Raw genomic sequence first — 27,485 nt, 5'->3', positions numbered from 1 at the left:
GAGGAGAAATTTAGTCTATATATTAGGAAGAAATGCTCTGCTCTGAGAGTGGTGAAATACTAGAACATGTTGCCCAGGGAGGTTGTGGATGCCCCATCCCTGTAAGTGTTCAAGGCCAGCTTGGATGAGGCCTTGAGCAATCTGGTCTAGTGGAAGGTGTTCCTTCCATGTCCATGGTTGAGGGTTTGGAATAGATGATCTTTAAGGTCCCTTCCAACCCAAACAATTCTGTGATTCTGTGAACTAGCTTAACCCATTTCCTTGGAAAAATTACCAATTTCCAAGCCTTAGTGTTGGACACAACCATTAAAATATACAAATATGTTTCTTGTAGGTGCTGATGTGTCAATTTTAATTCTATGAGTAAAGAACACTGAAAATAGGTTCATAAATTTATAAACTAAAGTTCACAGATTTGCTTGAATAGCTGAGTTCCAATTAGTTATTTAATGAGATTTATAAATGAATCAAAGTCATCAGGCAGCTGACTGGAATTGATTTCCATTGCCAGTTATTCATTTTTCAGGGGGACCTGAATCCCAAGTAATGCCTTAGATTCTCACAAACTTTATAAAATATTGTGTAGAAGACCATAAAGATGTGAAAAAAATATTAAAGATTACAAAAAACAGCAGAGACAATTTCTTTCTACCTTTCACCAATAATTTGTATGTAAAAAGTCATGCTGTTCTTCTTAATTGTCAAATACAAAAATTTTAAAAAGTTCAAACCAAAATAGATGTATTAGTTATGCCCCTGTCCTCTGCCTCACTTCTTACACTTTCATGAATTCCAAAAGAGATTGTTTTGGGGCACTACTAGATGAAAACAGTTACAATTATTTAGTGTTTTTAAATGAAAACAGATTGGGGTAGGATGGATTTAATGTTCTGGCTTTAATGTGACAAAATGGCCAAAGTTGGATGGGGCTATGAGCAGCCTAGCCTAGTGGAAGGTGTCCCTGCCCATGACAAGGGGGTTAGAAGCAGATGATCTCTAAGGTCCCTCACAACCCGAAAGATTTTATGATTCTATGAAAAATTTGAGTTTGTTTGAATGCCAGTGGGGAAAAATTTTCACAGTTACGTATCTATGGGTCCCCTTTTAGTTCAGAGCTGCCTGACGTGTCATCTTCCCCTCTTACAATGCTGTAAGAAGGTTATGAGGAAGAAAAGAAATCCTGGAGATTTCTGGGGATAAGCCTACTCACATCTTTGAAAATAACTATCAGGATTTTGAGAAAATATAATTTAACAAATAATGGCACTGAAGAAGCTCTAGTGAGGGTAGTACGCATCTGAAAGAGAAGGAACTGAAACCAAGAAAGCAAGACATATCCATTCAGTAAATGTTAACCTGTCTGCTAAAATCATATTGAACTGATATGCAAGTTCCTAAAGTCTGCCTGAGCCCCAGGATGTGATCCACTCTTGTTTTCCAGGATGCAGCCTCTTCTAGACACCTAAATTAAACAGGCTCCTCCCTAATTATTCAGCCATTTTCCTCGGCACAACATGCACTCTGAAATTCCAGTTCTGAGAAAAAATTCATCTGCCTTCTTTCAGAGCTCCATATGGAGAGTTTAAATAGGCAGCTGCTGAAACCCCATAGCACCAGGGAAGCACCAAAATAAACCTGGAGTGGTCAGACCTTCAAGAAACACTGCTTCCTTTTTGACCCAGATTTTATGCAGTGTCCAGACTGATGGAGATTGAATTCCTGTTTGTGCTTTGACTGTGATGATGTGGGATGTTTTCCATGGAAATATGTCCTACATTTCCTCTTCATTCTGGGCAGTTGGTTCCTGTCCAAGAGGAGGACTCGCAGGACAAGAGGCAGTACAATCATTTGGCAATGAGCTGTAGTTGTGATCTAGTACAAGAATTTCTGGTATGTTTATAGGTTTTACTTTGAAGTGTCTTTGGATAGAAACAAATGTGGACCAAAAAGAAAACACCAGAAGCTTAGGGCTCCCTATTTTTCAGGTTTAGGACTCTTAAAATTAGTGAAGATTTGGGCTTTTGCTTGCCTGTTGTGTGTCAGAGTTTCTTGCTTCCAAGCATGTCAGGGCTCATCCTCTATAAAGAGGATGCTCTTTTACAAAATATGCCAAATGACCTACTGGATGGAGCATGGCTCTGGAATCTGGAGGATGTGGATCTGTTTCCCCTCTAGCTTGCACCTATAGGCCTCAATTTTGATGGTGGTGTCTGGAATCCATATCCCACTAGGACTGCTACCCTACTCCCAAGTGAGGTGCATTGGAATGTGGCTAGATGGACATACCTAAAATTTATGCAGTATTTCTCTGTAGTTTTAATGGAGGCAGGTATTTTCAGGCATGCAGGATTAGACTTCAGAGACACCTCTTGTCTCCACACAGAGGTGCCTGTGTTGCACAGAGATGGTCTGCTGTAGCAGGTTTTCCATGAATACCATCTTTTGTGACTCTTACTCTTTAGATATGTGTGTGCTAGGCAGACTGTGAACAAGTGGTTTGAAATTTAGATAAGACAATACCTGTTAGGCGCTTAAATAAAATGGTTGGTTGTTTAAATATAGTTGTTTTTTACCTGAGTACCAGTTTAAGCAGTTGAGATGCATAGCTGTTGGGATGCATTTAAATTAGACCAAGATCAAGACTATGAGGACACCACATACAGCACATCTGTAGTACTACATGTGGTGAAGCCCCAGATTTTTCAGTGGTCTATCAACTGATGAAGCATTATTAGAGTGGAAAAAAATAAGAGATCCTCAGTGTATTGGAATAAAGGGAGAAAGAATATAATGTAAAAGGGGAAGTTATCAGTCAATATGGAGAAAAAGGTTATAAAAAACAGTTTAAATATTCCAAAATGAGTTAATCACAGGAAGAAGACTAAAAACTGATAAAGCTTGACTAATGTTTATAATCACACAATGCCAAAAGTTCAGAGAGGAAGTTCTTTGAACAAAAGAATAATGTGTGTGTGCAGTCACTCTGCATAGAAGGTTACAGAGGTTACACAAGGGAGATCAGTTTCAACAAACACAGATTATATGACCTTTGAGACACAAGTGGCTGCTCTGGTAGAAGGCAAGGACACTAAAATACTATTTCTGTTACAATGCATTCAAATGCATTAAAATGATTGATAAATAAGTGGTACTCACTTTTGAAAAGTCTGACTTCCTTTATTGACAAAGGATTTTGTTTATTATTTGATTTTTTTTTCAGTGTGAGAACACTTGCCACACTGGCCATGATAATTATTTGGGTTGGTTGTGTTGGGGAGCTTGCTTTCCCATTTATCCAGCCTTGTAGCATATAATGGAGAAAAACGGGAGAATTTAAGAGTGATTCATTATTTATTATTATTATTATTATGTTATTATTTGTAATAATAATAACCAAAAGCATTCAGAATATGATCATATTTTCATTACTTAAACATCATTGAAACATAACCATGTGCTACCAAAATACTGAATATTACAAAATTATGGAGCACTGCTTTATTTCTGGTTGTTGTATTGATAGCTACAGGTAGGACAAGATTGCTGGTTTTTTAACCATATTTGTCTGCCTTAGAAAAGAGTGTAACATACAGAAGAGAAGAAAGAATGAGAAGGAAAAACACACATTTGTATCACTTTTGAAACTGTTACGCTGTTATTTATGTGTGACATTTTCAGGCAAATAATAGTAACTTGCATTTTCACAGGTTTTTAAGTGCCCTCTCTCTTGGTCATAATTTTACTTTGCGAATATGCATTTTGAGAACAGAAACTAATCATGATGTACAATTACAATACATGAATAAGTGAAATCTGGAGGATAGTGTAATAATTTGCATCTTTTATTTTTGAACAGTGTTTATGGCTGTCCACTGGCAAAAAAAAGAAAAACACAAGATAAGCAACCCCAAGAACCAGCCCCCAAAAGAAAACCTTTTGTGGTTAAAGCAGACAACTCTTCAGTAGATGAATGCTATGAAACTGATGGAACAGAGGAAATGGATGAAAAGGAAGAGGAAGAAGAGGAAGAGGATGAAGAAGAGGAGGAATATTCTGATGATAATGAGGAGCAAGGTGATGAGGAGGAGGATGATGAGGAGATAGATCGAGAAGAAGAAGAGGAGATTGAGGAGGAGGAAGAGGAGGATGAAGAGGAAGGTGAAGATGTGGAGGATGAAGAGGAGGAGGAAGAAGAAGAGGAGGAAGAAGAGGAGGAGGAGGAAGAACGTGGTAATAATCAGAGTATTAGTAAAAAGTAAACAATGTGTGTTTTCTGGGTTAATCTTCTAGTGTGGTGTGCGAGGATTTAGCTGTTAAGTTCTCATTAAAGCTAATGGAAGTCATGCAGTTAAATCTCTCTGCTCCACACTGAAAATATACCCCACTGTGTTCTCTTAACATTTATTTTAATAAGTCTGTCTTCCAAATATTTTTTAATACACCAGCACTGACGTTTCAAACAAGGAGAGTGGAGGTGTGTTTGTGCTAAAATGCTTGCATAAAATGTAATCCTAGTAGTGGATTAATGCATGCAGTTACCAGGAGAATATTTATGAAGGTACAAGCAAAGCATCAGCTACAGCTGGGTGCCTGTACTGATCATTTGCAAGTGTATTTGCTAGATCTGTTTATAGAATATCAACAATTGCCCACATAAATTCTGTCACAAGTTTTCAGATAATTTTTTGAGAAAAAATGGACCTCTTCCCTTCAAAAATTTTGCCCTATACTTCCCGCTACCCCAAGAAACTATTCAGAATTAACTATTATATCATACTTTGGTTCTTTTAGACTTGAATTCTGTGTGCTTTAGTTGATTCTGTTAAAAATATAGCAAGTGACAGGTTTACATAGATAACATCTTTCTAAAATTTATATATTTTTATTATCATGCCATGGCATAAATGCCGTTTAGAAATACAGGTTATTGGTAGTAACCAAATTAATGCAGTAGCAATGTGATTACCCTATTCAACTTTCTCTTTTTTTGGGATATTGGACTTTATATAATACTTTCAAAATATGTAATCACTGTCCATTTACTCCATATGCTGATGACAGACATCATAATGCACTGGGGTGAAATGAAGGAATCATGCGAAAATTAATGAGCTATCTAAAAAGTATTTTGTTCCCATTTCCAGGGAACACGTTTTTGGTTGGGTAGATTCACCTTTCTAACCAATAAAAATATAAGAAAAGCTTTCAGCACTCCTCAGTTGGATTCCTCTTAGGAACCAGGTATGAAAGTTGTATGACTTTTGTTTCAGCATTCTGTAAGGTCAGATCTTAAATCTTAAAGAAAGACTTTGGAAGTATTCTTTCCATTTGAGTGAGATGGTGGCCAGCTGGGTGGCTATCAGAGTTTTCTCAGATACTGCATCTGTAGCGTTTCCTCAATTGCCTGAATTTGCCACAAAATTGCTAGAGAATACATGGTCAGTCTTAAAAGTTGCATGAGTTTGATGCAACTGGGAAGTAATTTCCTTTTGCAGGGAACTCTGCTGTTTCAGAACCTGGAAGAGAAGCTGTGTTAGATCAGGCTGATGTGCAACTGCTGTTGCTGTCTTGCTGAGCAAGTGTAGGATGTCCAGCAGTTTCTTTAACAAATAATGGTGACTGAGTTTGTTGGTGCTTGGTTATGGTGCAACTGCTGCTGTGATTTCAGCTGACATTAAAAACTTTGAATCTACACTATCAAAAATGATAAAAGGAAAAAAGAAACCCTAAAGCAAAACTCAAGAGCTCAAGAAAATTGCTTCTGGCAAGCCATCAGGCTTGATACTCAGTTTATTTTTCTATGATAATGAAACACAGTGGTTTACTTATTCCAACACAGTTAAACATGCAGTTAGTCATCCTAATCAATGTGAAGAGACTGACGTTGCTTTATGACTGCTTTCCTTCCATATATAGTAGGCTGTGGTTAAGAACTGCAAAAAATTTACAAAGGTACCTTTATTAACTGCTCTGAGTATAACCTGAAATTAAAACTTTCGTAGGTCAAGTTTTTCTTAGGATCTCATGCTATTCCAGTAATAAAATAAATGAACGTTAATAAATAAATATATGTTCTATCTAAAAGATAAGTCATTAAGAAAAAATATTCATAAAATCAGAAAAGTTATGATAGAATTTTATAAGAAAAGTATTCATGATCCCTTTGATTATCAATGTAGTAATCAGTATGCAACAGTGTCAGTTAGAGCAGAGATTATTTACAAGGAAGAGTTCCTAACAATTAATGAGGAAGGTAGTATGGAGTTCCTTATGTCTATGCCAAAGCATGGAGAGTGAAAACAATTTGGTTTTGCTGAGGTCTAGAAACTAATCAATAAATTATATTTTTAAAAATAAAATAGTTTATTCCCTATTGTTTCCAATAGGGATATTGATGTTTCACTTTATTCTGCTTGTAGCATACGCTGCATTGGTGGAATTTGGACTGCTGATTTTCCAGAAAAAAAAAAAAGGTGCAAAATTAGGTGTGCTTAAACTACATTGTCTGAATATGACTCTTGCCTTTATCTATTGACTGTATGGAAAATTAGATTTGTCAGCTATGAATCACTTGATTTCTCAATCACTTGCTGCTCACTACAAGCGTCACTACAATATTGTAGCAAACCACCTTATAGTCACCTTAGTGGGAAGTCTGAATGTGTCTTAGTATTCCTATTCCTAGAAACAAAATACAAAATTGTTCACTGGTCACCAGGGTGCCTGCACAGTTCTCATAAAAGTTTCTGTCACTAGAGCTGTAGATGATAGCAGTTCAGAAAATTTCTGGAAGTAGCTATAGTCTAGGTGAACAAAATGGTTAAAATCATAAGCATTGGTGACAGAAGTATTCCATCAGCAAGTATAGGATTGGCCTATAGAGGCAGAAATGGGGGTGAAGGTGCATACATTTTCTGTTCAAGGGAATGGGGATTTTGGATGGGATTCTCAGCGGATATAGATAATACACAGGTAATGTAGGTAAACAGTTCTTATTGGAGGTACTTGGGCATTCACTGAAACCATCACAGTCTTTTTGAAAATCACGTCTTTGTAGCCTTGTCATTGATAAACTAAAGGACTTGGAGAACACAGATGTAGCCTAACAGTCTCATAAATCTCAAAATACCAATTTAAAACTAAAAGGAAAAAACCAAACCTTTTTAGATGAGTCCTAAATTCTGTGCTAGTACTTCTGTACACAATCTTTTGAACCAAAATCCATGCTCAAAACTCTCTGTCAATGGGTAGCATATCCTCTTTAAATTTACATTAAATCTGAATCTCTTTGAAGAGCAGGTAAATTTATCCGTCTATGAAGAGACTTGAGAAGCCCTTATGTTCAAAGCAGCAACTAAAGGAAAGATGAATCTTTCTGATTTCTGTCCTAGGAAAAAAAGGACAGATAGAGATGACCTGTGTTACAATAACATAACCTGTAAATTGAAATACAAATGGGAAGGAGTGAGAGTAATGGCTGCTTTTGGAGCACCCCTTCTCTGTGATGGCAACTGCCGAGAACCTTTGATTAAAAACTGAAATGTGCATTCAATTTGCAGAGCAAACCAAAGTACTTTCTTCTGAGATGGGCTTGCTTCAGGTAGTTGTATCCTAAAGACTGTTTTGCAAAGCTTTTCTATTTTTAAAAAAATCTCCCATGGAGGTGCTCCTGGAACAGATGTTTCAAGGAGCCATTTAGTCTATATCTCATGAAGACATTAAAAATGCTTGTACTCCGGGTATTTTCCAATCAGAAACTTAGGTTGATTATAGACATAAGGAAATTTGATGCATCATTCAAATCCATTTTACAGATGATGCTACAAAAGTATTGCAATTTCTTAACAGGTGAATTATGAGTCCTTTAGATGCTCCCTTACATCTTCTATTGAACTATAGGTAGTTGGCATAACCAGTATACTAATATGTGGTACTTCACCTAATTTTTCAGGTGAAGTACACTTCAAAAATAGCTGTAAACCACAAATAGTAGTGCGTATTCAAAGGAGACACAGTACAAGTTTTTCTAATAAGAAAAACTGGCGCATGGACATAGAGATAGATGTTCTACTTGTTTTCATATTTCATAGAATCATAGAATTATTTAGGTTGGAAAAGACCTCTAAGATCATTGAATCCAACAGCATTTGTTTCAATTCTAGGATTGTTTTTAAAAATCTCATAATATGTTTGAGCTTTTTCTTTCATTTGCATGAACTCAGTGCAGACAGACCTTCAAAATATGAAATCCATCTGTCAGCTCTATTGAGACTGTTAGTGCTCTCCACTATCTTCCTGATCCCCTCAGCAGATTGCTTCTGAAGCACTTGTGTCCTCTGAGCAAGAGGAGATGCAAACACCAATCTGAAAGATGAAAGAAGACCATGTGCTGAGGAAAGCATGGTGAGGCACAGCTTTACAGCTGTGCATGCTTCTGAAAGCACTTCTGATAAAGTAAACATCTTGATGAAATGAAGACAACCTATCTGTATTAGCAAGGTCATCTGTCAGCCTGCTGACCACTAATCATATTCATTTATTTAAACTGTTAGCAGGAAAGTGGTCATCTATTTGGTGAGCACAGCAGGTGTTCAGTCTTAATTAGAGCAGAGAGCTACAATCAAGTGTACTTCACAGGCAAAGCACCTAATAAAACTGAATTATAGCTTTAAATTAAGAGACCAGGAAGCATAATTTCACTTCTTAGGACAATGTATATAGGAAAATCTTTAGTCTTTTTCAGGGCCAAAGAAGACTAAACAAATACCTGATAGTTTCATAAGGCAAGCAGATCTAAACTCTTTGCTAATAAATTTTAACACTGTACTGTACCTTGATAAAAAAGATACCCTGTCTTTAGGGTGTCTTACACCCTAATAATAACAAACAACCGGAAGAACAGAAAAAAACTTAAGAGTTGCTACTGTGTATGAAAGACATTTATCCTGGCCGTTGCATTGGTTTCCTGTGGATAAAAAGTTAAAGTTGCCTCTCTGGTCTGGTTGCCCAGTGATCAAGCCTGGAATTCTTTGGGTCAAGCCACAGCATTAGAACTTTTATTAATACTGAGATGAGCTTAGTTGATCAGTGCATGAGGCTAATAATACCAAGGTTGTGTGTTTGATCTCTGGGCGATTTCCTTAAGAGTTGGACTCGATGATCTTTGGGGTTCCCTTCCAACTCAAAATATTCTATGAATCTGTGATACCTTCTTTCTCCATTGAAGATGCAAGCATGGATTACAACATGTTCTGCTGTTTAGCTGTTCATATTTCATACTGAGAGATTCAGACTCAGCATTTTCACTAAAAATTTTTGTTGGAAATAATCCAATTAAAAATTTTGGATCTGATAGTTTAGACCTGGAAACCTCAAGGTTGTTGGAGTAGGGTGGGGAAACAGCTAAATGGGTAAATACCCCCTGGATACTACTAGTTCTTGTGGAAAAAGTTTGAATCCTTTTGTTACTGTTATGTGTTTGTGGTTGGTTGGCTGGTTGGTTGGCTGGTTGGTTAGTTGGTTGGTTGCTTGCTTGCTTAAATATGACTCAGTTGTTTACTAAATTTTGCTTTTTGCTGTGTTCCATGCTCAAGGTCTTTACTATACATAGAAAATATAATTTAAACTCACTAAACAGCATTATTTAAACATTATTTTGTAATTCTCTGAAGTTAGATTGAGAGAAATCAAGAATAGCTTTATGTCAGTAGAGTTTCATTTATGTGAGGTCATGTGTTGCATGTGTCATCCCTAACTTTTCCTCCCTTTGAAGAATTGTTTTAGAAAACTTCCTTCTATTTGAATATTTAACCCAGAAGCTCAGTAAACCTTCCAGTCTGTGCCTACAAATTTATATAGCACTCTTCATCTTAACTTCCACATTTAAAGTTAGGAATGTACTTAAGTATCATTGTCATGTAGACGTTTACATATTTAACTCCTTTCCTAGAAATGAAAGGCCTTAAATGATAATGTGAAATACGTGATCCATCAAGAGCAAATGATTCAATTATAGTTTTATGCAGTGTAAAGAAATTATTCACCTTTGATGAGACAGATTATAGATCTCTGTCATACACAACTTTTGTTGATGTAAGCAGAAATTCTGTAAAGGGCATTGGGATACTTAAAGTGTTCAGGGTCTGAACTGAAGGCCTTAGTAAAAACATCAAGGAACACATTCAACACCACATCTGATTTCAATGCTGCTTTATTCTGAAACTTTTTTACATGGCATGGGGTTGTTTGTTTGTATTTTTAATACGCTAATCCTTTCCTTCAGTGTTAGTTGAACGTGAGATGTTGGGCCCATTGTACTGTCAGATTGTTTCAGGACTTATCTGTGACCACAGCTTTCTCTAGTCTTGCCAGAGCAGTAGGTCTGGAAAGGGACCATGTCTCAGCAGTGCTGCTTTGTATTTTCACAGATTGCAGTCCTCAAGAAGGGATTGTCTTTTCTGCATTTCCACTATGTCCTTCTGTCTGCAGAAAAATGCTGAGTGGATCCTTGATTTTTCCTATTTACTTTGTTGTCTGGCAAGATCTTATCGTAAAATTCATTCTTTCTGTAATTAGATGGACTGGAGAAGAAATGAAAGTTCTGTAGTCCTGGAGCTGTAGCTCTGTTCTCACTTAGACTCTCTGTAACCTGTTCATTGTCAGTGATCTCCTGGTTTTGGCACAACTGCCAAGAAGCCAGTTGGTTTTGTGATGTAGTGCTTTAAAGAACCAATAGTTCACTCAATTATATAGCAGCTCTTTGCATCCGTATTTGTAAATGACCTGATGTTGTAGAAGGTCTCACATCTGGAATATGTCACTTTAAAAAACATGTTCAGGGGTTTTACAGAACTGGACTCTTCCCAATCTCTCTTTCAATTCCTCTGTCTTTCATAGTGCTACTTCAAAGAATTGGTTGCCCACACTGTACTGCAACTTACACAGTGACCACAGACTCTGTGTGAATCCTCCTTGACACTACAGATGTAATGATTCTTTAAAGTAACTTTTTCTTGGTCAGTATTAGAGGTTCCTATTTTTCATCTTGCGTTTAGAGTGCGGCTCTAAGAGCAATTTGATGACCCTGTTAATTCACAATTACCACTATGCTTACAGTGTTTGTCCTAAAAGAGTGAACACAAATGGTATCTTTTCACCCTGAAAAGCAGAGGACTTTATTTGGTAGCTGTAGGAGTTAATTTTGCCCTATTAGAGTTCCTCCAGGAGATAATAAAATGAAATAAAATTACAGACTGGATTGGTAATTTCTTCTGATCCATGTCCATTCTCACAAATCAAATTTGCAGTCCTAGCAAATGCCTCAAGTCACAGGAATTTTGTTTAACTGAAATATGTAAATGTAACAAAGGGTTCTTCTGAAACAAAAGCATTGATGTGTAATGAACATATAAATGTAATCTTGAATACTTTCGTATTATGGAAGCATTTCTTCCTTATTTTACAGGTCTCAAAACAATTGAGTTTTGTTCTTTGTCACTTATATCACATATGACATGGTCATTTTTTACCGTAAGAAATACCTTCCCTTCTGTAAATTAATGTATTCCTTTTTTTTTTTTTAAGAGTAGACTATACTATAGGAGCTACAACTAATGAGCTGGACGGGAAGGAAGGCCAAGTCATTCAGTAGAATACAAAGAAAACCAATGATAGGAGAGAATAGGAAAGAAACCACCTGAAGGAGACTGGTTGGTCACTATTGTTGAAATCCTCAAAATTACGTGGTACATTAAGCCTTCATGCGGAAGGTACTGAAAATAGCCACTAACATAAAGCATGTCAGGTATCCATACCACCACATGGAAACCATGGCAAATATCATATGCTGGGTGCAGTAAATGTTATTGCTTTAGCTAAAATTTGTGGTGGCTCTGTCAGAGAAAGTTAACAGGATTGACAACTCAAGACTTAGTGGGGGTTTATTAGGTGAACTCATAATATGATAGTTGTGTCATCCCAAAAGCTTAATTTTGCAGGCTGTACTATATATAGGAAGGGTAAGTACTAGTATTGCTGTGACACTAGAGGAACGCCATAGGAGAGCTGAACTTAAAATTACAAATACAACAAATCAAGCAGGCATTTTCTTCCTTGTGCTCCACAGACATGGATTACTGACAGAACAAGGGTAAGGTCTGTGTGTCATGAACAATTCCAGTCATGGATCACAGGAGTGTTTGCAAAGCTGCCCAGGCCCATGTCAGACAAGGGTTCTGTCATTATAAAGCATATGTGGTGAGATTCCTTACTTCTTGTGTATACTTCTAAGGCAAGCTGGGCAACTGCTTTTCTTCTGATTTCTATTCTGTTGAATCTATTGTTTCACCAACTGCCTCCGCTTACTATAGAAATTCTATGTAAACAAGATACATCTGATAAAGAGTTTCTTGGATACCCTGTAAAGAATTGGGCTGAAGTTTTTATAGAATACTGTCATTCTTTGCAATAATTAAAACATTGTTCAACTTTGAAGGCTGGCATCCAGTGGAAAGTAAAAACTTGTTCCTTTTTCCATTGCAATGTGTTAAATAAAACTTTGCCCTCAGATCATTAAGAGAAAAATACATTTTAAAAAGTAATAGTGTAAATAGAGAATAACAGATCATTGTTACCAGAGTGTTAGGAGTAGGGCTGGAGTTGGACTTACAAAAAGTATACTAAAGTTTATAGTAGTGCTTATTTATTATCCAGTGAGCACAGTCTGTGAATGTCTTTCTCTGAAAATACAGCCAAAAAGGACAACTTTTAGATGATTAAAAACTGGAATCCTGTCTTAGGAGCCAGTGATCCTGTTACATTTGTGGAGTGAGATGAATGTTTCACAATAGAATGAAATGAAAATTCTGCCCCTGTGTGTAATGCAGGTGCCTGAGTTAAGTGTGAGAAGTGATGCGGGAGTTCAATGCCACATGTCCTTCTTTCCTAACACAGAAAGTTGGAGACTAGACCAATGACTGCTTTGCCATAGGGAGCACTCTTGCACATTCTGATGAAGCTCTATCACACCCTAGAAAAAATCTTCAAGAACTGCCATAGACCAAAGGGGTCATTCTCCTGAGAAAGCTGGCCATGGTGAATTCTGTCTTTGCTCCAAGGACCTTGTAACCATCTTATGGATTGGCTTCTTAATATTAGGCTACAAAGTCAGTCCTGGCACATGGGAGAGACACTGTATTTCTCTCTTCAAGGCACGTGTCCTCGTATAATACCTACAGTAAGGACATCATATTTTTTTGATACCAAAATAGCATGTAAAAAAATATGGGTCTTATTCCGCTCTTGTGTTTTCTGCTTCCTATTGGAGGTTGAATCCAGTCTAGCTTTTATTGTGGTGTAGCAAATATTTTTGGGAAATATGGTATGGAATCCACATAAACCATGAGAGCTTATACTCTTAGTCTTCTGGTTCCTTAGTGAGTGACCCACTAAACAATGTGTTTAACTTGGGCAAGTGGGGATGAGCAGGGGAAATGAAGAAGGAAACAGACAGTTCTTCCCTTGGCTATAAATTAAGCAAGCCACTCAAAGCAACACTTCACGGGAAGCCCTTTTCTTTCAGGCATGCATGAGAGCATACCTGTTGGATTAGGTTTCTCAGGGAATTTATGTATGAAAAGACCCAGTGTCTAGAATCCTTCAGTGCTTAAATAGGAGATAGGTGGAGAGCTTTGTAAGGCTGGAGCTGTTTCAGTGCACATCTAAGCAGAGCCTTGAACAGTTGATCAGTGTTAAGGTGTCTCCTAGGTTTAAAGCACAGATAAGTATAGAGGTAGTTGTATCACCAAGAAAAATAGAAATATAACTGTTCCTTTCTATACAACATGCCACATGAGAAGTCTAATCTGAAAATGTTTTAGCAATTACTGCTGCTATTCATAAGATTTTTTAAAGTGATTCTGTTGAAATCCCCATTAAAGATATGGTATGAGTTTAAGAACATACTTGATTCAATGACTGGAGGGTCTTTGGACGCAGAAATGGAAACAGTAAGTTCCAAATGTAAAAGGGAGGACAGGACTTATGCAGGAAAGAAAAAAGCAGAAAGACGTAAAGAAACAATTATGAGATCAGCATGGGAGTCCTGCAGAGAGCAATTGAAATATGCTGTTAGGATTCCTTCATGTACAGTAGGAAATGGCAGATGTGAAAGCTGCAGTAAAGAATCTGCATTATGTGGAACCTTTAAATTAACAGTTAAAAGGCTTTAAAATGGAAGATCAGGGCTAGGCAAAAATCCCACACCCACAGGCAATGCAGCACAGTTTCTTCTATTGTATTTTCTCATCCCTAGTTATATGTGTGCATTTTCCTATAGTTCATGATGTGAAGTAACTTACTGTGTCTTTTTATCTTAATGATACAATTTTATATGATTGTCATTAGTAAAATCAGAACTAGACGCATGTAGAGCATTTTGAAAACCCCATCCAATACTTGTAGACTCTCTGAGACTTTTTATAATATTGAAAATAAGGATTTTTAAACTAGACTTGATGTTTGGATAAGATGCAAACAGAAATGAGCCAAAATTACTAACTGTTAAAAAATGCATAACTAAAAGTAATAGCAATGTATTTATTGAAGAAAGAATAACTGTCCTCTGGCAAGTATGTGTTTTGCTTGAAATCTGCAAATTGCACATCATTGAGAAGACAGACAGTGTGGAAATAATATACGCAGTTTATATGAGTTTTAGGAATGGATTTGATGCAGTTCCATGTAATAAATTCATTTTGAAGACATAAAACATAGTACAGCAACAGATAAAAAGGAACAGAGGGGAAAAGTTCATGTGGGATAGGCTAATTCCATTGGCTCTTAAATAGCTCAAATACTTTGGTGCACAGAAAATTAAGTTAATGACACTAGAACCTAAAAATAATCACACAAAAGGCAATTGAAAGGTAACAATATGTTAGAGTGAAAAAAATAAAACTAGAAATAATTTCAGGCAGAAGTAAAGGTATTTACTTTATCTCATTTACGTTACTTTTACCAGTGAACTGCAGCAAAATATCTTCTAGGCTGAAGCATCCTGACACCAGACTTGGACTCAGGTTTTAGGTTTCTGTGGTGTATTATCGCTGTATCTACATGAGTGTATTTGGAAGACTGGATATTGTGGTTGTTTGATTGATTCTCTTTGTTTCTTGTTGTTTCTGCAAGGACAGTTATTTGCAGCACAGATGCCATGTGCTGAGGCTGTGCTGCTCTACTCAATTTAGACTCTGGGGCATTGGCAACAAAGCCATTGCCATCATAGCTAATAGGTACATATTTATTTGGTAATGGATGGAAATATATGTAAATATGTGAGTTGTTACTTTTGTCCAGCAAATACTCTCCTTTTGAGAGATACAGGCTTTCATCATCAGGACAGATATTCCAGTGCAGATCTGAACAGCAGTGTGAAATCCCTCAATTTCTAAAATGGGAGTACTGTGTGGTCTTTAGGTGGACAGGTACTTGGAAGAGCCTCACTGGAAATATCTGCTTTGCAAATGCCATAGTGACATAAAAAGGTGGTTTATATCTGGTACTATAGCATACATTTCCTGCATTTGACAGGTGTCTGGTACTCTACTCTCGTTCTTGCACACTTCCAATCACAAAGGCATCTGTGCACATAGATGGCAAGTAAACAGAAGGTACTAGAGACTCTTGGTAAATAGCTAAGAGCTAGCTGCACCACTGAGTTGCCATTTTCTCTTTTTGAGGTCCACTGTATATGTGGAGTAGCATGATGTGGTGGGTTGACCTTGGCTGGATGCCAGGTGACCACCAAAGCCACTCTTATCATTCCCCTCCTGAGCTGAGATAAAGTCAGGGAGAGATAATTCACCAGTTCCCATCACAGGCAAAATAGAGTCAACTTGGGGAAATTAATTGAATTTACCAATGAAAATCAGAGTAGGATAATGAGAAGCAAAATAAAGCCTCTTTTCCAGGCTTTACCTCTTCTTTCCAGGGGTGTAGGGAGACGGAATGAGAATTACAGGCAGTTCATCACAGGTTGTTTCTGCCACTGCTTCCTCCTCAGGGAGAGGACCCCTTCCCCTGCTCCAGCATGGGGTCCCTCCAATTGGAGGCAGTCCTCCATGAACTTCAATGGAAGTCTTTGCCTTGGACTGCAGTTCTTCACACTGCTCCAGCATGGGTCCTTTGCCACAGGGTGCAGCCTTTCAGGAGCAGACTCCTCCAGTGTGGGTCCTCCATGGTGTCATAAGTCCTACCAGCAAACTTGCTCCAGCATGGGCTTCTCTCCCCACAGGGCCACAGACCCTGCCAGGAGTCTGTTCCAGTGCAACTTTCCCACAGGGTCACAGCCTCCTTCAAGCATCCACTTGCTCTGATGCGGGGTCCGGCACAGGCTGCAGATGGATATCTGCTCCACCAGGGACCTCCATGGGCTGCAGGGGCACAGCTGCCTCACCATGGGCTGCATCATGGGCAGTATGGGAATCTCCAATGCCTGGAGCATCTCCTATCCCTGCTTCTTCGCTGACCTTGGTGTCTGCAGAGCTGTTCCTCTTGTACATTCTCACTCCACTCTTCTCTGTCCGCACTTACTTCTGCCCAATAACTTTTTTCCTTCTTAAATGTGTTATCGCAGAGGTGTTCTACCATTGCTGATGGGCTCGGCCTTTGCCAGCAGTGGGTCCATTGTGGAGCTGGCTGGCTTTGGCTCTTTTGAATGTGGGGGAGGTTTCTGGCAGCTTCTCACAGAAGCCACCCCTGTAGCCACCCTGCTACCAAAACCTTGCTGTGCACACTCAATGCATGTGGTGTGAACCATGATAAATAGTTCACATTGGCCTTACTCGTTCCTTCTGATGTGTTTTCTGTTGATCCCAGCTTATGGATCTTCCTGGCTTTGTCTCTTCAGTCACATTAATCAATGACTACATCTATGTGAGTGAATAAAACAGACCATAGTCCACTCACTTAATGCTGAGTTCAACTGTTGCATGATTTGAGTGCATATACAGCTAATCTTTTACCTTCCAAAATAGGTTCACCGCATTCAAACTTCTTGAGAATGGTTCCTAACCACCACCTCTTCAGTGCATCTGGACACTGCTGGAAAGGTGCTAAGTCACTCAAGTCAAAATCATGCCAGGGCCTCACTAAGAGTATAGCAGCATGAGTAATCACATTCCTCTTCTTGGTTTACTGTTCTGTCCCTAATTAGTTTATATTAGATGGCTATACAACGTAATCCTTTGTATTTAAAAAATTCCTTTGTATTTAATTTCTTCTTATGCTGTGGGTTATTGCTCAGCCTTCCCTGTCATGAAAACATTGGGAATGGGACAAATGTAGATTAAAAAGCTAGATGATGATAAAAATGAAGGAACAAACACCCTAACTAAAAGCCTTACATTGCAGATGAAGTGAAGTCTGGCACTCATGCACATAGATGTCTTTGTCTTTCCAGATTCCTTGGCATTGAATTCATTGAGGCGATAGACAGGAAGAAGATATTTCAATGATACTGTATTTAGCAGTTCTCTCATCCTCTGGAATGGTAGTGATATGGGCCTCTGTCCCTTCTGCCAGTCAGGTCAGTTTGTTATCAAAGCACAAACAGGCTTTGTTTAATAATCAAACACAACTATAATAAAGTAATTAAACTTATAATGGAGACCAAACACATCCAATAAGATACATAATTCTGTTCATGTAAATTATGCAGCCTTAAGCATATATCCCATTCAAAGCATCCATACCACCCCATCTACACCAGCTTTTCCTGATAGATCTGCTCCTCTATGAACAACCTAAAGAAAGCTCCTTTTGGGTAGTGCCTTCATTCCTTCCTCCCTACACTTCCTACTGTGTCATGGTGAAGATGCTGTTGAAATTCAGCAAGGATACACTTGAAAATTTTAAGTAGAAACATTAGGGATAGGATTCACCCCATCAGTTTAATTGATAACCAGTCAAAAAAAATATTCACTTTTAGGGAACAATTCAGCCAATTTACTGTAGATACCTAGGTTTGGATGAAAAATCATATCCCAGGATGCACTTTTTTTGTTCATTGCCTGTAAACAGAATCTAGATGTGTAGTTCATATGGAGACGTGTTCAGTGCGGACATCTGACACCGAATCAGAGAACTGAACTGAAACAAAATGAGTAAAAAGGGATGATATATCCCTGTACTAAAAGATTTCTCTTTCCGAACCTGTCTTTCTCAGAGATTTGTGTGTGAGAAAGAATATGTTGCTTTATAAACTGAAAATGTGTTCTTCAGGCTGCATCCTTCGTAAAACAATGAATATGGAGATGGGTCACTGTCTCCAGAGCAGTCTTAGGAATAGCCCTGTGAGAAGCTCTGTACCAAGAGCAAGAGCTCTCTGAGTGGGTGTTCTGCCTTTGGTGCAGCTGGTCCTCTGCTCTCCTGCTGTCTTCCTGCTGTATCCCAGTATCTGGAGTGTAGCTTTGGCTTCCTCATTGCCTGCTGCCCTGCTGAGCTGTGGAAACCTGAGAGAAAGCAAGAAACTGCCAAACTCCACTGAATGATTATAAGACTATGAGACAGAATATCTTGTGTCCTTCATATAGGCTTCCTGGGGAGAAAAAGTAGGATGAAATGAATACCAGTCATCAGCTAAAGCCATCTCATTATCTGCCCAAACGGAAGTCAATTTAAAACAATTAAGGGCTGCCTGAACCTAATTCACAAAGAAATGTGAACCAGGTGGGAGTGACTGGCTAAATTGTACTGCCCTTGCAAACCCAGCATATACACTTCTGTTCACAGATAATCTCAACAAGTTCTTTCTCAAATCTAAATATATGCCTTCATACCAAATATTGCAGATACTGCAAACCAAACAAGCAGGGTCCATACAAACCAGGGACCTTTCCAACTTAAAGGGATACCTGTAGGTAACCAGAAGGTAGCTGTTTCTGTGGTAGAAGGAAAAAAATCAAAAGGCAATGAATTTGCTAGGAATTATCTTTGGGAAATAATGTTTGGCTGTCAGGATGAAAATATTTGAGACTGTATCAGAAATCAAAAGGAAATGATTATTCCATTTTATGCAGCACTTACACTTTTGTATGTGGAGGAGTAGGTCCAGTTTTGGGCTCATCAGCACAAGAAAGTCTTGAAATATTGGAGTCCAGTGATGAGCAACCAGAATGATTAAAGAACTGCACCATGTGATGTGCAGAAACCCCAGTTTGTTCACCAGAGGAAGAAAAAGCTAAGGGGAGAACTTAGGCTTGTCTTCAGCTGCTTGTATGGAGAGTGGAGAGAAGATGTGAGTGTATAATGTAAAAACAAGAGACAAGACACAAGTTGTAACAAAAAAAAATCCATTTAGAAATTAGAATGAATTTCTGACCATGAGGGTGGTCAAACACTGGAACAGATTTTCCAGGTGCTGTGTTATCTCTATCCTGGAAGACCTTTACAGACCTTTAAAGCTGAACTGACAGAACAGGGCCCTGATAATTGCCTTAAGCGGATACCTTCTTTGAGCAGGGGTTGGACTAGATAGGTCCTTTCCAGCCTCAGCTAGTGCATGATTCCATGGCACCAGTGCACTGTCAATGAATGGCATGTGACAGTCTCTTAAGATCAAAGAAAGGCAAGCAGTATCTTGTGGTAAAATGACAAAACCTTAAACATATTGTCTTGAGTCAGAACATAGAAAACCTTTAAGAAGCTCTTGTAGTCTGGCACATTACCTCAGTCATGATCTTGTAAGAGGAGCAGTCAGATATCCTCAGAGTCTTTTCCAAAACTGTACTGATACAGGTAGCTCATAGGGATTTGGAGTGGGAAGACACAGATGAATAACAAATTACGTAAATTTTAAAAGTCCATTGCGTCTGCATTGATCTGTATTACTTGTTGCTCTCTGTCTTTATATTAATAGGAATAACCCAAGTAAGAAAATGCATGTTCTACCAATACTTTATGTGAATATTTGTAGATCAGGATGCTATTCATGCATGTGTGACATAAGCAGAGGCATAGTAATAGGTCATACAAATGGCATAAGGAAAAAAAAGAAAGAGTATTTCTGGGCATTGGTTGTGTAAAACACCTCTGCTTTTATGCTGATTTGTACAGAAAACTAAATCTTCAAAATGCTGCTATACCAAAATAATTTATTAATACTCTTTTAAAAATGTATGTTAATGGCAAGAAGATTAATAAAAAAGGAATATTTTTATATGTACGTAATCATGCCATGACAGGAAGGAAATTCAGATCTGTGAGGATCTGTTTTGGTCCTTTGGGGAAAGAAAAGGAAAAAAAAAGGTAGTACTTAATTTTTCAGTGAGCAAAACCAGATAAAAAACGGCAGCTATAGAAAATGAAAAGATCAAAATGTAACAGAATAAAAAAAGAATGGAAAGATATGTAAGGTGGTAAATTGTGCATATTTAAAATTCTATATGGGCTTGCTGCACTGCCGTCATATAATACTGACTCCTCCTGTGATGTGCTGTGTTCTTCAGCTCAGAACTTCATTGCCACACTTAATGACTTCTATTCTCCATTTATTTTACTTTGAGCATTGACTATTAATTGGATACTATCATTATAGGAGAGTCTAAACAGTAAGTCCCAGTGTTAGAACTATTCTAATACAGCCCAGCTGTAGCAGGCTGAGGGGTAGAAGTTGAAATAAAATGGAATATAATGGAAAAGCTAGAGTGAATCAATTAACTGAGTGAACACTTACCTTTTTCTTTTGACTTTCATTAGGTATACAAGGTCCATAAAGGAACCAGTTATGGTAAAAAACAAATTGATTGCATCTTTGCCTATAGCACTTCCAGTGTAAAAGAACTTCAGAAAATTTTGCAGACATGACAGAAGGATTCTTTGTGCACTTGGTCAACTTCAGAGTTCAATGTGTCCCAGAAACAGGCATATTCAAAGGCTTGGGCTCTGATCCAAATCCCATGTCAGTAGGAGTGTTAAGACTTTTAGGAGACCTTGCTTAGGTCCGTGGAGAGTTACACATGTCCTCTCTTTCTTCCATGTGTAAGTGGAGAACTTGAGAGCTCACTGAATTTTCCACCTCTTCAGTTTCCTGACTTACAAGATTCTCCCCAAGAAGGCAATGTACAAACAATCCCCGTCCCCATATGATCGTGTATCTTTCTAAGATTTGGGACTCATTTGTGCCAAAACTGTCTTGTTAAATATTTCTCATAGGCCAGCTATTGGAGACTGTAATGTGGAGATGTGTGCATGTACTTCACATTACAGCTGAAAGGGAGAAGAATGGTGATGCATTTAGTATCATGTTCTGAGCACTTAGGAACTGACAAGTAGCAGTGGCAAGAGCAGTGGTGTGTTTTGAAACAGGGAAGGCTGCCTGGATATTGAAACCATCCATCTGGGCAGGAAGTCTGTGTGACCACGTGTAGGTTCACCTTCTTAGCCACCGTGTTTTCCCATGCTTGGAAGAAAGTGAGTAATTTGATACACAGGCAACAGATCTGGAAAGTCTTGTTCCTGAAGTTGTCCTTTGGTAGGAATGTAGCTGCTATTTCTGAAGTATCATTGCCTCTCTCTGCAGAATCTCTCAATCTAAATGCTGTATATTTTCCTTTTCAAAAGGAAGGTGCTGTTTTGCATGACTCCCTACACTAAAACCAGCAAGCCATTTCTTCTGACAAAAAATCGCTTAAATTTGGATGTGATAGTAACAAGAGGAGGAAACAATCATGGATGTAGAGGCTATAGTCCTTATTCTCCAGTGACTCCTGGTACGACATGAAAAGAGTCACTCAACTTCTCTGTGTCTCAATTTCCCATCTGTAAAATGGGGTTAAAATACCTACCTCACAGGGGTGTTGTGAGGCTTTTTAAAATTATGTTTGTAAAGTGCTTTGAGATCCTTGGATGAAAGGTGCAATAAGAAATCTAATCATTCACTTTTTTAGTGCAGTACTGTTGCAGTGAACTAGCACAGTACAAGTGCACTTGTGTTGAAATTACTAAAGGCTTCCATTTCTTTATAGCTATTCTACATTATTCCACTATAGTTTCCTCCTGTCATTTGTTATATCTGCTGGGAGTTATAAAGAACAAATTACAATCAAAAATATCTGAATTGTCGTGGTATTGTGTGGATGAGGGCTAGAATAATCTAGTATTCTTTTTAAACTGTGTTGTGTACTCTTGGTCCATGCAACCCTAAAGTTAACAGAAAAAGGATATATTATAACTTTGTGTATTCTTCACCTAAACTGGCTAGCTTTTGTCTTTCTGAGACAAACTCAGTCTCTTCACAAAATAAAAACTTTCAGTTTGCATCACTGTTTCCAAAACTTATGCAAGGGGTAGAGTAAGCCTTTTAGCTTTCTGGGTTTTGCAGTCATTTAACAGACAGCCATTTAACAGCACAGTGTAAAGGTAGTTACTGAGTTAAAGATCAAATCTAAGGAATCACAGAAAAGTGAAATGAAAGCAAGATTCGATCTTAGAGAGCTGAATCAAAGAGGGCATATAGTTCACACAGACCCGCTAGTCTAACATATTTCCCAGAGGACCCTTAAATAATACTCAAACTGATTCAGAATTTGAAATTTCATATTGATAAACAGATGATGCAGGTGCCTCACCAAGTGCAAGCTTCGAATCCAGCTGTTATTGGGGAGATGACATGGCATACATAAATAGCCTTCTCATTAACTGCTACATGGAGATAAGACATGAGTAAAATAGTTTTTAAAGAAAGGAGATGCAAGAACAGGCAAAAAATTAAAATAGGAGAAATGAAACTCAATATAAATATTTTGCTTTCCCACCTCTCTCATCTGAAATTAATGCTTTACACTTTCTTCTCCTCCACTACCTTTTTTCTTCCTCATTTCATGATTGAATGGATGGGAGACCAGAAAAGGATATAGCCAAACAAACAGAATAAAAAATACTATAGTTACAGCTTTCACCCAGCTTCCCTACTAAGAAGGAATTTAGATGTCTTCTCTCATACAGTACATGATTCATATTTTGACTTTTCACTTGTGGAGGGAAGGTATAACATATTCTTCTCCTTGGTGATCATTTACAAACACAAACCCCATTTTTAAGAAAAATCCCTGAAAGTTTTCATGTTTCTAAAGTTGGCCTAGAATGATCACTGCATACCTGAGCAGTTCTCAGGATGACTTGAGAAAATACTTTTTTTCTACTTTGTATTTCAGTATCAAATTACAGCTCGGTTTGGACTGATTTCACCAGTGTTTGTCGATACCTCATTCTAAACTTGAAGCCACTGGCAATTTTGGAGCTATAGCTCATTGGTTCTTTAATTACTTTGATAATCCTTTGCTGCATCTGACTGCCCATCAGTGTAGTTACAAGAAGCACCCCACAAAAGCATCAGTTTCTACTGAGCAATCTTCATGGCATCAGGTTTTATCTTTAATATTTAAATTAATGTGGGACTTGTTTGTACATTTTACTTTAGAAAATTATTATTAGTGTATTTGCTTTTCAAATAGCACAAACTAGTTATCCAGTAATCCTTCATTGCTTTCTTGTATGCAGTTATTCGAGATGGACATTTTTCAGATAGGAAGTATAAGTGGCAATCTTTACTTGTACACTGAAAATCTGATAATCTGATACCCTTAATTTTTGTGACACTGAAGTATAAGTGTGAATTATGATGATCTTGAAAAACACAGCAACTAAAATAAAACCACCTTTTCTGATAAACAGATAACCCACTACTGACTTGGAATATGTTGTTATGTGAAAATACCATACAATCTTCCTTATTAATTATGTTTCCTCTGTATTCAAGCAGATAGTATATAAGATATAAAATTTTACCATTACAGCATTTTTTCTCTAGACATAGCCTAATCATCAACCAGTTCTGCTGCTTAACTACAGCCTACTATCATCCCAGGATCCCTAACCACTGTGTAGAAGAAATACTATCTTGTGGCTGAAATATTAATTATTGTGCTGTTGAGCTTTGTATTTACAATTCTGATTTATTATCTTGTCTACTGACATAAAAACTATTTTTATCAAACACTATTTCCTATTACCAAAATGTTAGTGTACAAGCCACCTACTACCTGAAATTTCCTGCTTTGGTTTGTTTAACCCAAAACATGGGTCACACTTTGGAAATTGCTATGTGTTTAGGTGTACCAGTGTGGAAAATACATCTAAGCTGAAAAGATGCTATCGGAAGTTAATGGACTAGTTCTTGAGCAGGTGTTAATGATCCTAGCTCTACTAGGTTTCTTCCAGTTTGCACCAGCTGAAAAACTGGCCTGGCATGTCACTGTAATGACAGTGTGTGAGAGGTCTAGGAACTTTCCCAGTTGTGATGCAAAATGTTGAAATACAGCTTGGGTAGCCCTTTATCAAAATATAAGTTATGCAGCATTCATTACTCCCTAATGATGAATGTGTATGTGTTTTAAGACTGGGTCTAAGAATTACATAACTTCTGAGTGAACATGAGATACCAGAAGATGCTCTCTGATGATGATCTCATGATACTCATCTGACTGAGTATGGGAATCTTTAAGGTGGGCATCAAGTCTGAGTCTTTGTTGTCAATGAAGAGAAACAGGCACTTCTAGTTGTTACTAGTTTTATTCCCAAGGAGATATCTTAACCAGATCAGGTGGGCTCTGTCTGTAAAGTGTCTGCTTCTCTTACTGACTAAGGATGTAACCATGGAATAGCTAACTCAGATGTAGATGCCTTCCTTGCTCATGTATAAAGTTAGGTGAGATGAGTCTCACCCTCAGGGCCTCACATTGGCTCCATCTTATTAAGCTCTCCCTCAGTTATTCAACAGTTGCTATAACAAAGCTGAGTAAAATGTGGTAATTTTGCACCATTTTGTTACATTGCACAGATAACAGCCCTGCCATACATATATGACCATAAAATTTGGTCTAGCATATTTACTTCAAATTATATTGTACATATAATTCCTTCTATCTTCCTTTAATGCAACAGCTCTTTTAAAATTCTTACTTCTCTACAGTTGAACTGAGAGATTTGATTTTACTGATGGATCCACTAAGTAAAATGCTATTTTAATCTTTGTGTGTAGTTATTGGTCAACTAGTGTGTAGTTATTGGTCAACTAGTGTTAATGGTGCATATGGTGTTAAAAAAGTGACATTTTCCTTCTTGGAGTATACTCTTTTGGTGAATGGTGTTCATCAGTAAGAGAATAAATCCAGTACTACTCACTCCTTTACCATCTACCGTATTTGCAGGAAATACAGGAGTGAGAAAAGTTGGAAACATGGGCAATTATGTCATCTGAATAATGTGATTGTAATAAATCCCATAAAACTGTGAATATAGAAGTGAAAGGAGAAACATAACTATTTATGACATAATATTTAGCAGTAGTAGTAATTAGCATTTTGATTGCCTTTTTCTTATCAGTTCTGTGAAAGAAATTCATGTGGATAGCAAATAAACAAAAATAGCCCTATGTACTACAGAGAATTCAGTTCAAATGGGCCAACCATTGTGTTCTAGAATTGCTGTATGATTAACAATATTTGACATGCAGTTTGTTTTCTGTCCGTGCGATTGCAACAACAGTTCCAATTGTAGCCACTTTTTTCTTTTCTTTTCCTTTTTCTTTCTTTCTTTGTTTCTTTCTTTGTTTCTGTTTTTTATGCAGAAGACCATCAAATGAATTGTCACAATACTCGAATAATGCAAGACACAGAAAAAGACGATAACAATAATGATGAGTATGATAATTACGATGAACTGGTGGCCAAGTCATTGTTAAATCTTGGCAAAATTGCAGAGGATGCAGCATACAGAGCCAGGACAGAATCAGAAATGAACAGCAATACATCTAATAGTCTGGAAGATGATAGTGACAAAAATGAAAATATCGGTCGGAAAAGTGAGCTGAGTTTAGATTTAGACAGTGATGTTGTTAGGGAAACAGTGGACTCCCTTAAATTATTAGCACAAGGACATGGTGTAGTGCTTTCAGAAAATATTAATGACAGAAATTATGCAGACAATACTTCACAGCAAGATAATAGGAATATGAACTTTGTAATGCTAGGGAAGCCTGTGAACAATGGACTTACAGAAAAAATAGTGGAGGAGAGTGATGAAGAGGTGTGTCTCAGCAGTTTGGAGTGCTTAAGGAACCAGTGTTTTGATCTGGCTAGGAAACTCAGTGAGACAAACCCACAGGAAAGAAATCAACAACAAAACATGAACACTCGTCAGCATGTCAGGCAAGAAGATGACTTCCAAGGAAGAACACCAGACCGGAATTACTCTGATATGATGAACCTAATGAGGCTTGAAGAACAGTTGAGCCCCAGATCTAGGACTTTTTCTAGCTGTGCCAAGGAGGATGGTTGTCATGAAAGAGACGATGATACCACCTCTATTACTTCAGATAGGTCTGAAGAAGTGTTTGATATGACAAAAGGTAACTTAACCCTGCTTGAGAAAGCAATTGCTTTGGAAACTGAGAGAGCAAAAGCCATGAGAGAAAAAATGGCAGTGGAAGCTGGAAGGAGGGATAATATGAGATCATTTGAGGAACAGTCTCCAAGACACCTTTCTGGAGATGACAGGAAGCCTAAACCAAGTGACGGCCATGTCAAAAAGCCATATTATGGTAAAGGTAATATTTCTATATACCGTATGTTATGTCATGAGAAAGTGTGAGCTAACATGTTAAGTTTTTGCATAGATTTCTGAAATGAAGTTATTAATTGCACCTAATGGGAACTTTATTAAAATTGTAGTATGACATGATTGTAAAATAGCATCATGCTATGATTATAAAATAAAAGAATTCATTCTGCAGTGTTAGAAATATGTACAGTATGTCATTGGCTAAATTTAAAAAGTAACTTCTCAGGGAAACAAAACAAATAAGAGATCATGTTGAAAGAGGCAAAGATTTTTCTCAAGGTTTTAATATATTTTATAGTAATAATTAAAGAAGAGAACTGTGTTGCAAACTATGTTGGAGAGGGGGGGTTTATGTAGCAGATAGTCAATCAGCTATGTAGTGCATATATTACAGATTGGATTGGGTAGGTGGCATCGTGACTTACAAAATTATCATCAAATGACAGTTATTGATGAAGCCTCTCCCATCTAAAATGTAGAATTGTCTGATAGAAATTGAATAGTATCAAAATGACCGATAACATAAGATAGGGGCAGTGACTGCACATTAATTATCTTAAGATAGTAAGGTAATGGAAACCATTTGCTATGCAAGGCATGGTGTGGCCTGGGCTGAGATCAATAGCAATTTCTTTCTTATGTGCATTCCACTTCACTGGTTTCATTCCATTGTGGAAACAGTTAAGGTGCTGCCTTGACCATAATTCAATACAAGAAAAAAAAAACCTCCAACAAAACAAAACAAACAAAAAAAAGCCCTAACAGACTAAAGGTTACCTTTAGAATGCCTTTTAATTTGCAGGATTATC

At 37.6% G+C, this 27,485-nt stretch overlaps 1 protein-coding gene across 17 annotated transcripts in view; it reads left to right on the top strand.

The window, feature by feature from the left end:
* Positions 1-27,485, top strand: part of MYT1L (myelin transcription factor 1 like) — a 311,356-nt gene that overhangs the window by 200,966 nt on the left and 82,905 nt on the right. For 9 of the 17 annotated variants that reach the window (XM_085056760.1, XM_085056762.1, XM_085056775.1 and 6 more), the window contains 2 exons: positions 3,857-4,230; positions 25,685-26,662. In XM_085056760.1, coding sequence (XP_084912886.1) covers positions 3,857-4,230; positions 25,685-26,662 — 1,352 coding nt within the window. Of the gene's footprint in view, positions 1-3,856; positions 4,256-25,684; positions 26,663-27,485 lie in introns of those variants that run through there. The other 8 variants (XM_085056776.1, XM_085056771.1, XM_085056769.1 and 5 more) reach the window with 4 other exon arrangements.

The sequence above is a fragment of the Lichenostomus cassidix genome, chromosome 3, assembly GCF_008360975.1.
Source record: "Lichenostomus cassidix isolate B80296 chromosome 3, HeHo_3.0, whole genome shotgun sequence".
NCBI classification, from domain to species: Eukaryota; Metazoa; Chordata; class Aves; order Passeriformes; family Meliphagidae; genus Lichenostomus; species Lichenostomus cassidix.
Note: the sequence above shows the minus strand (reverse complement) of the source record. Positions and strands in the feature narration are given on the sequence as shown.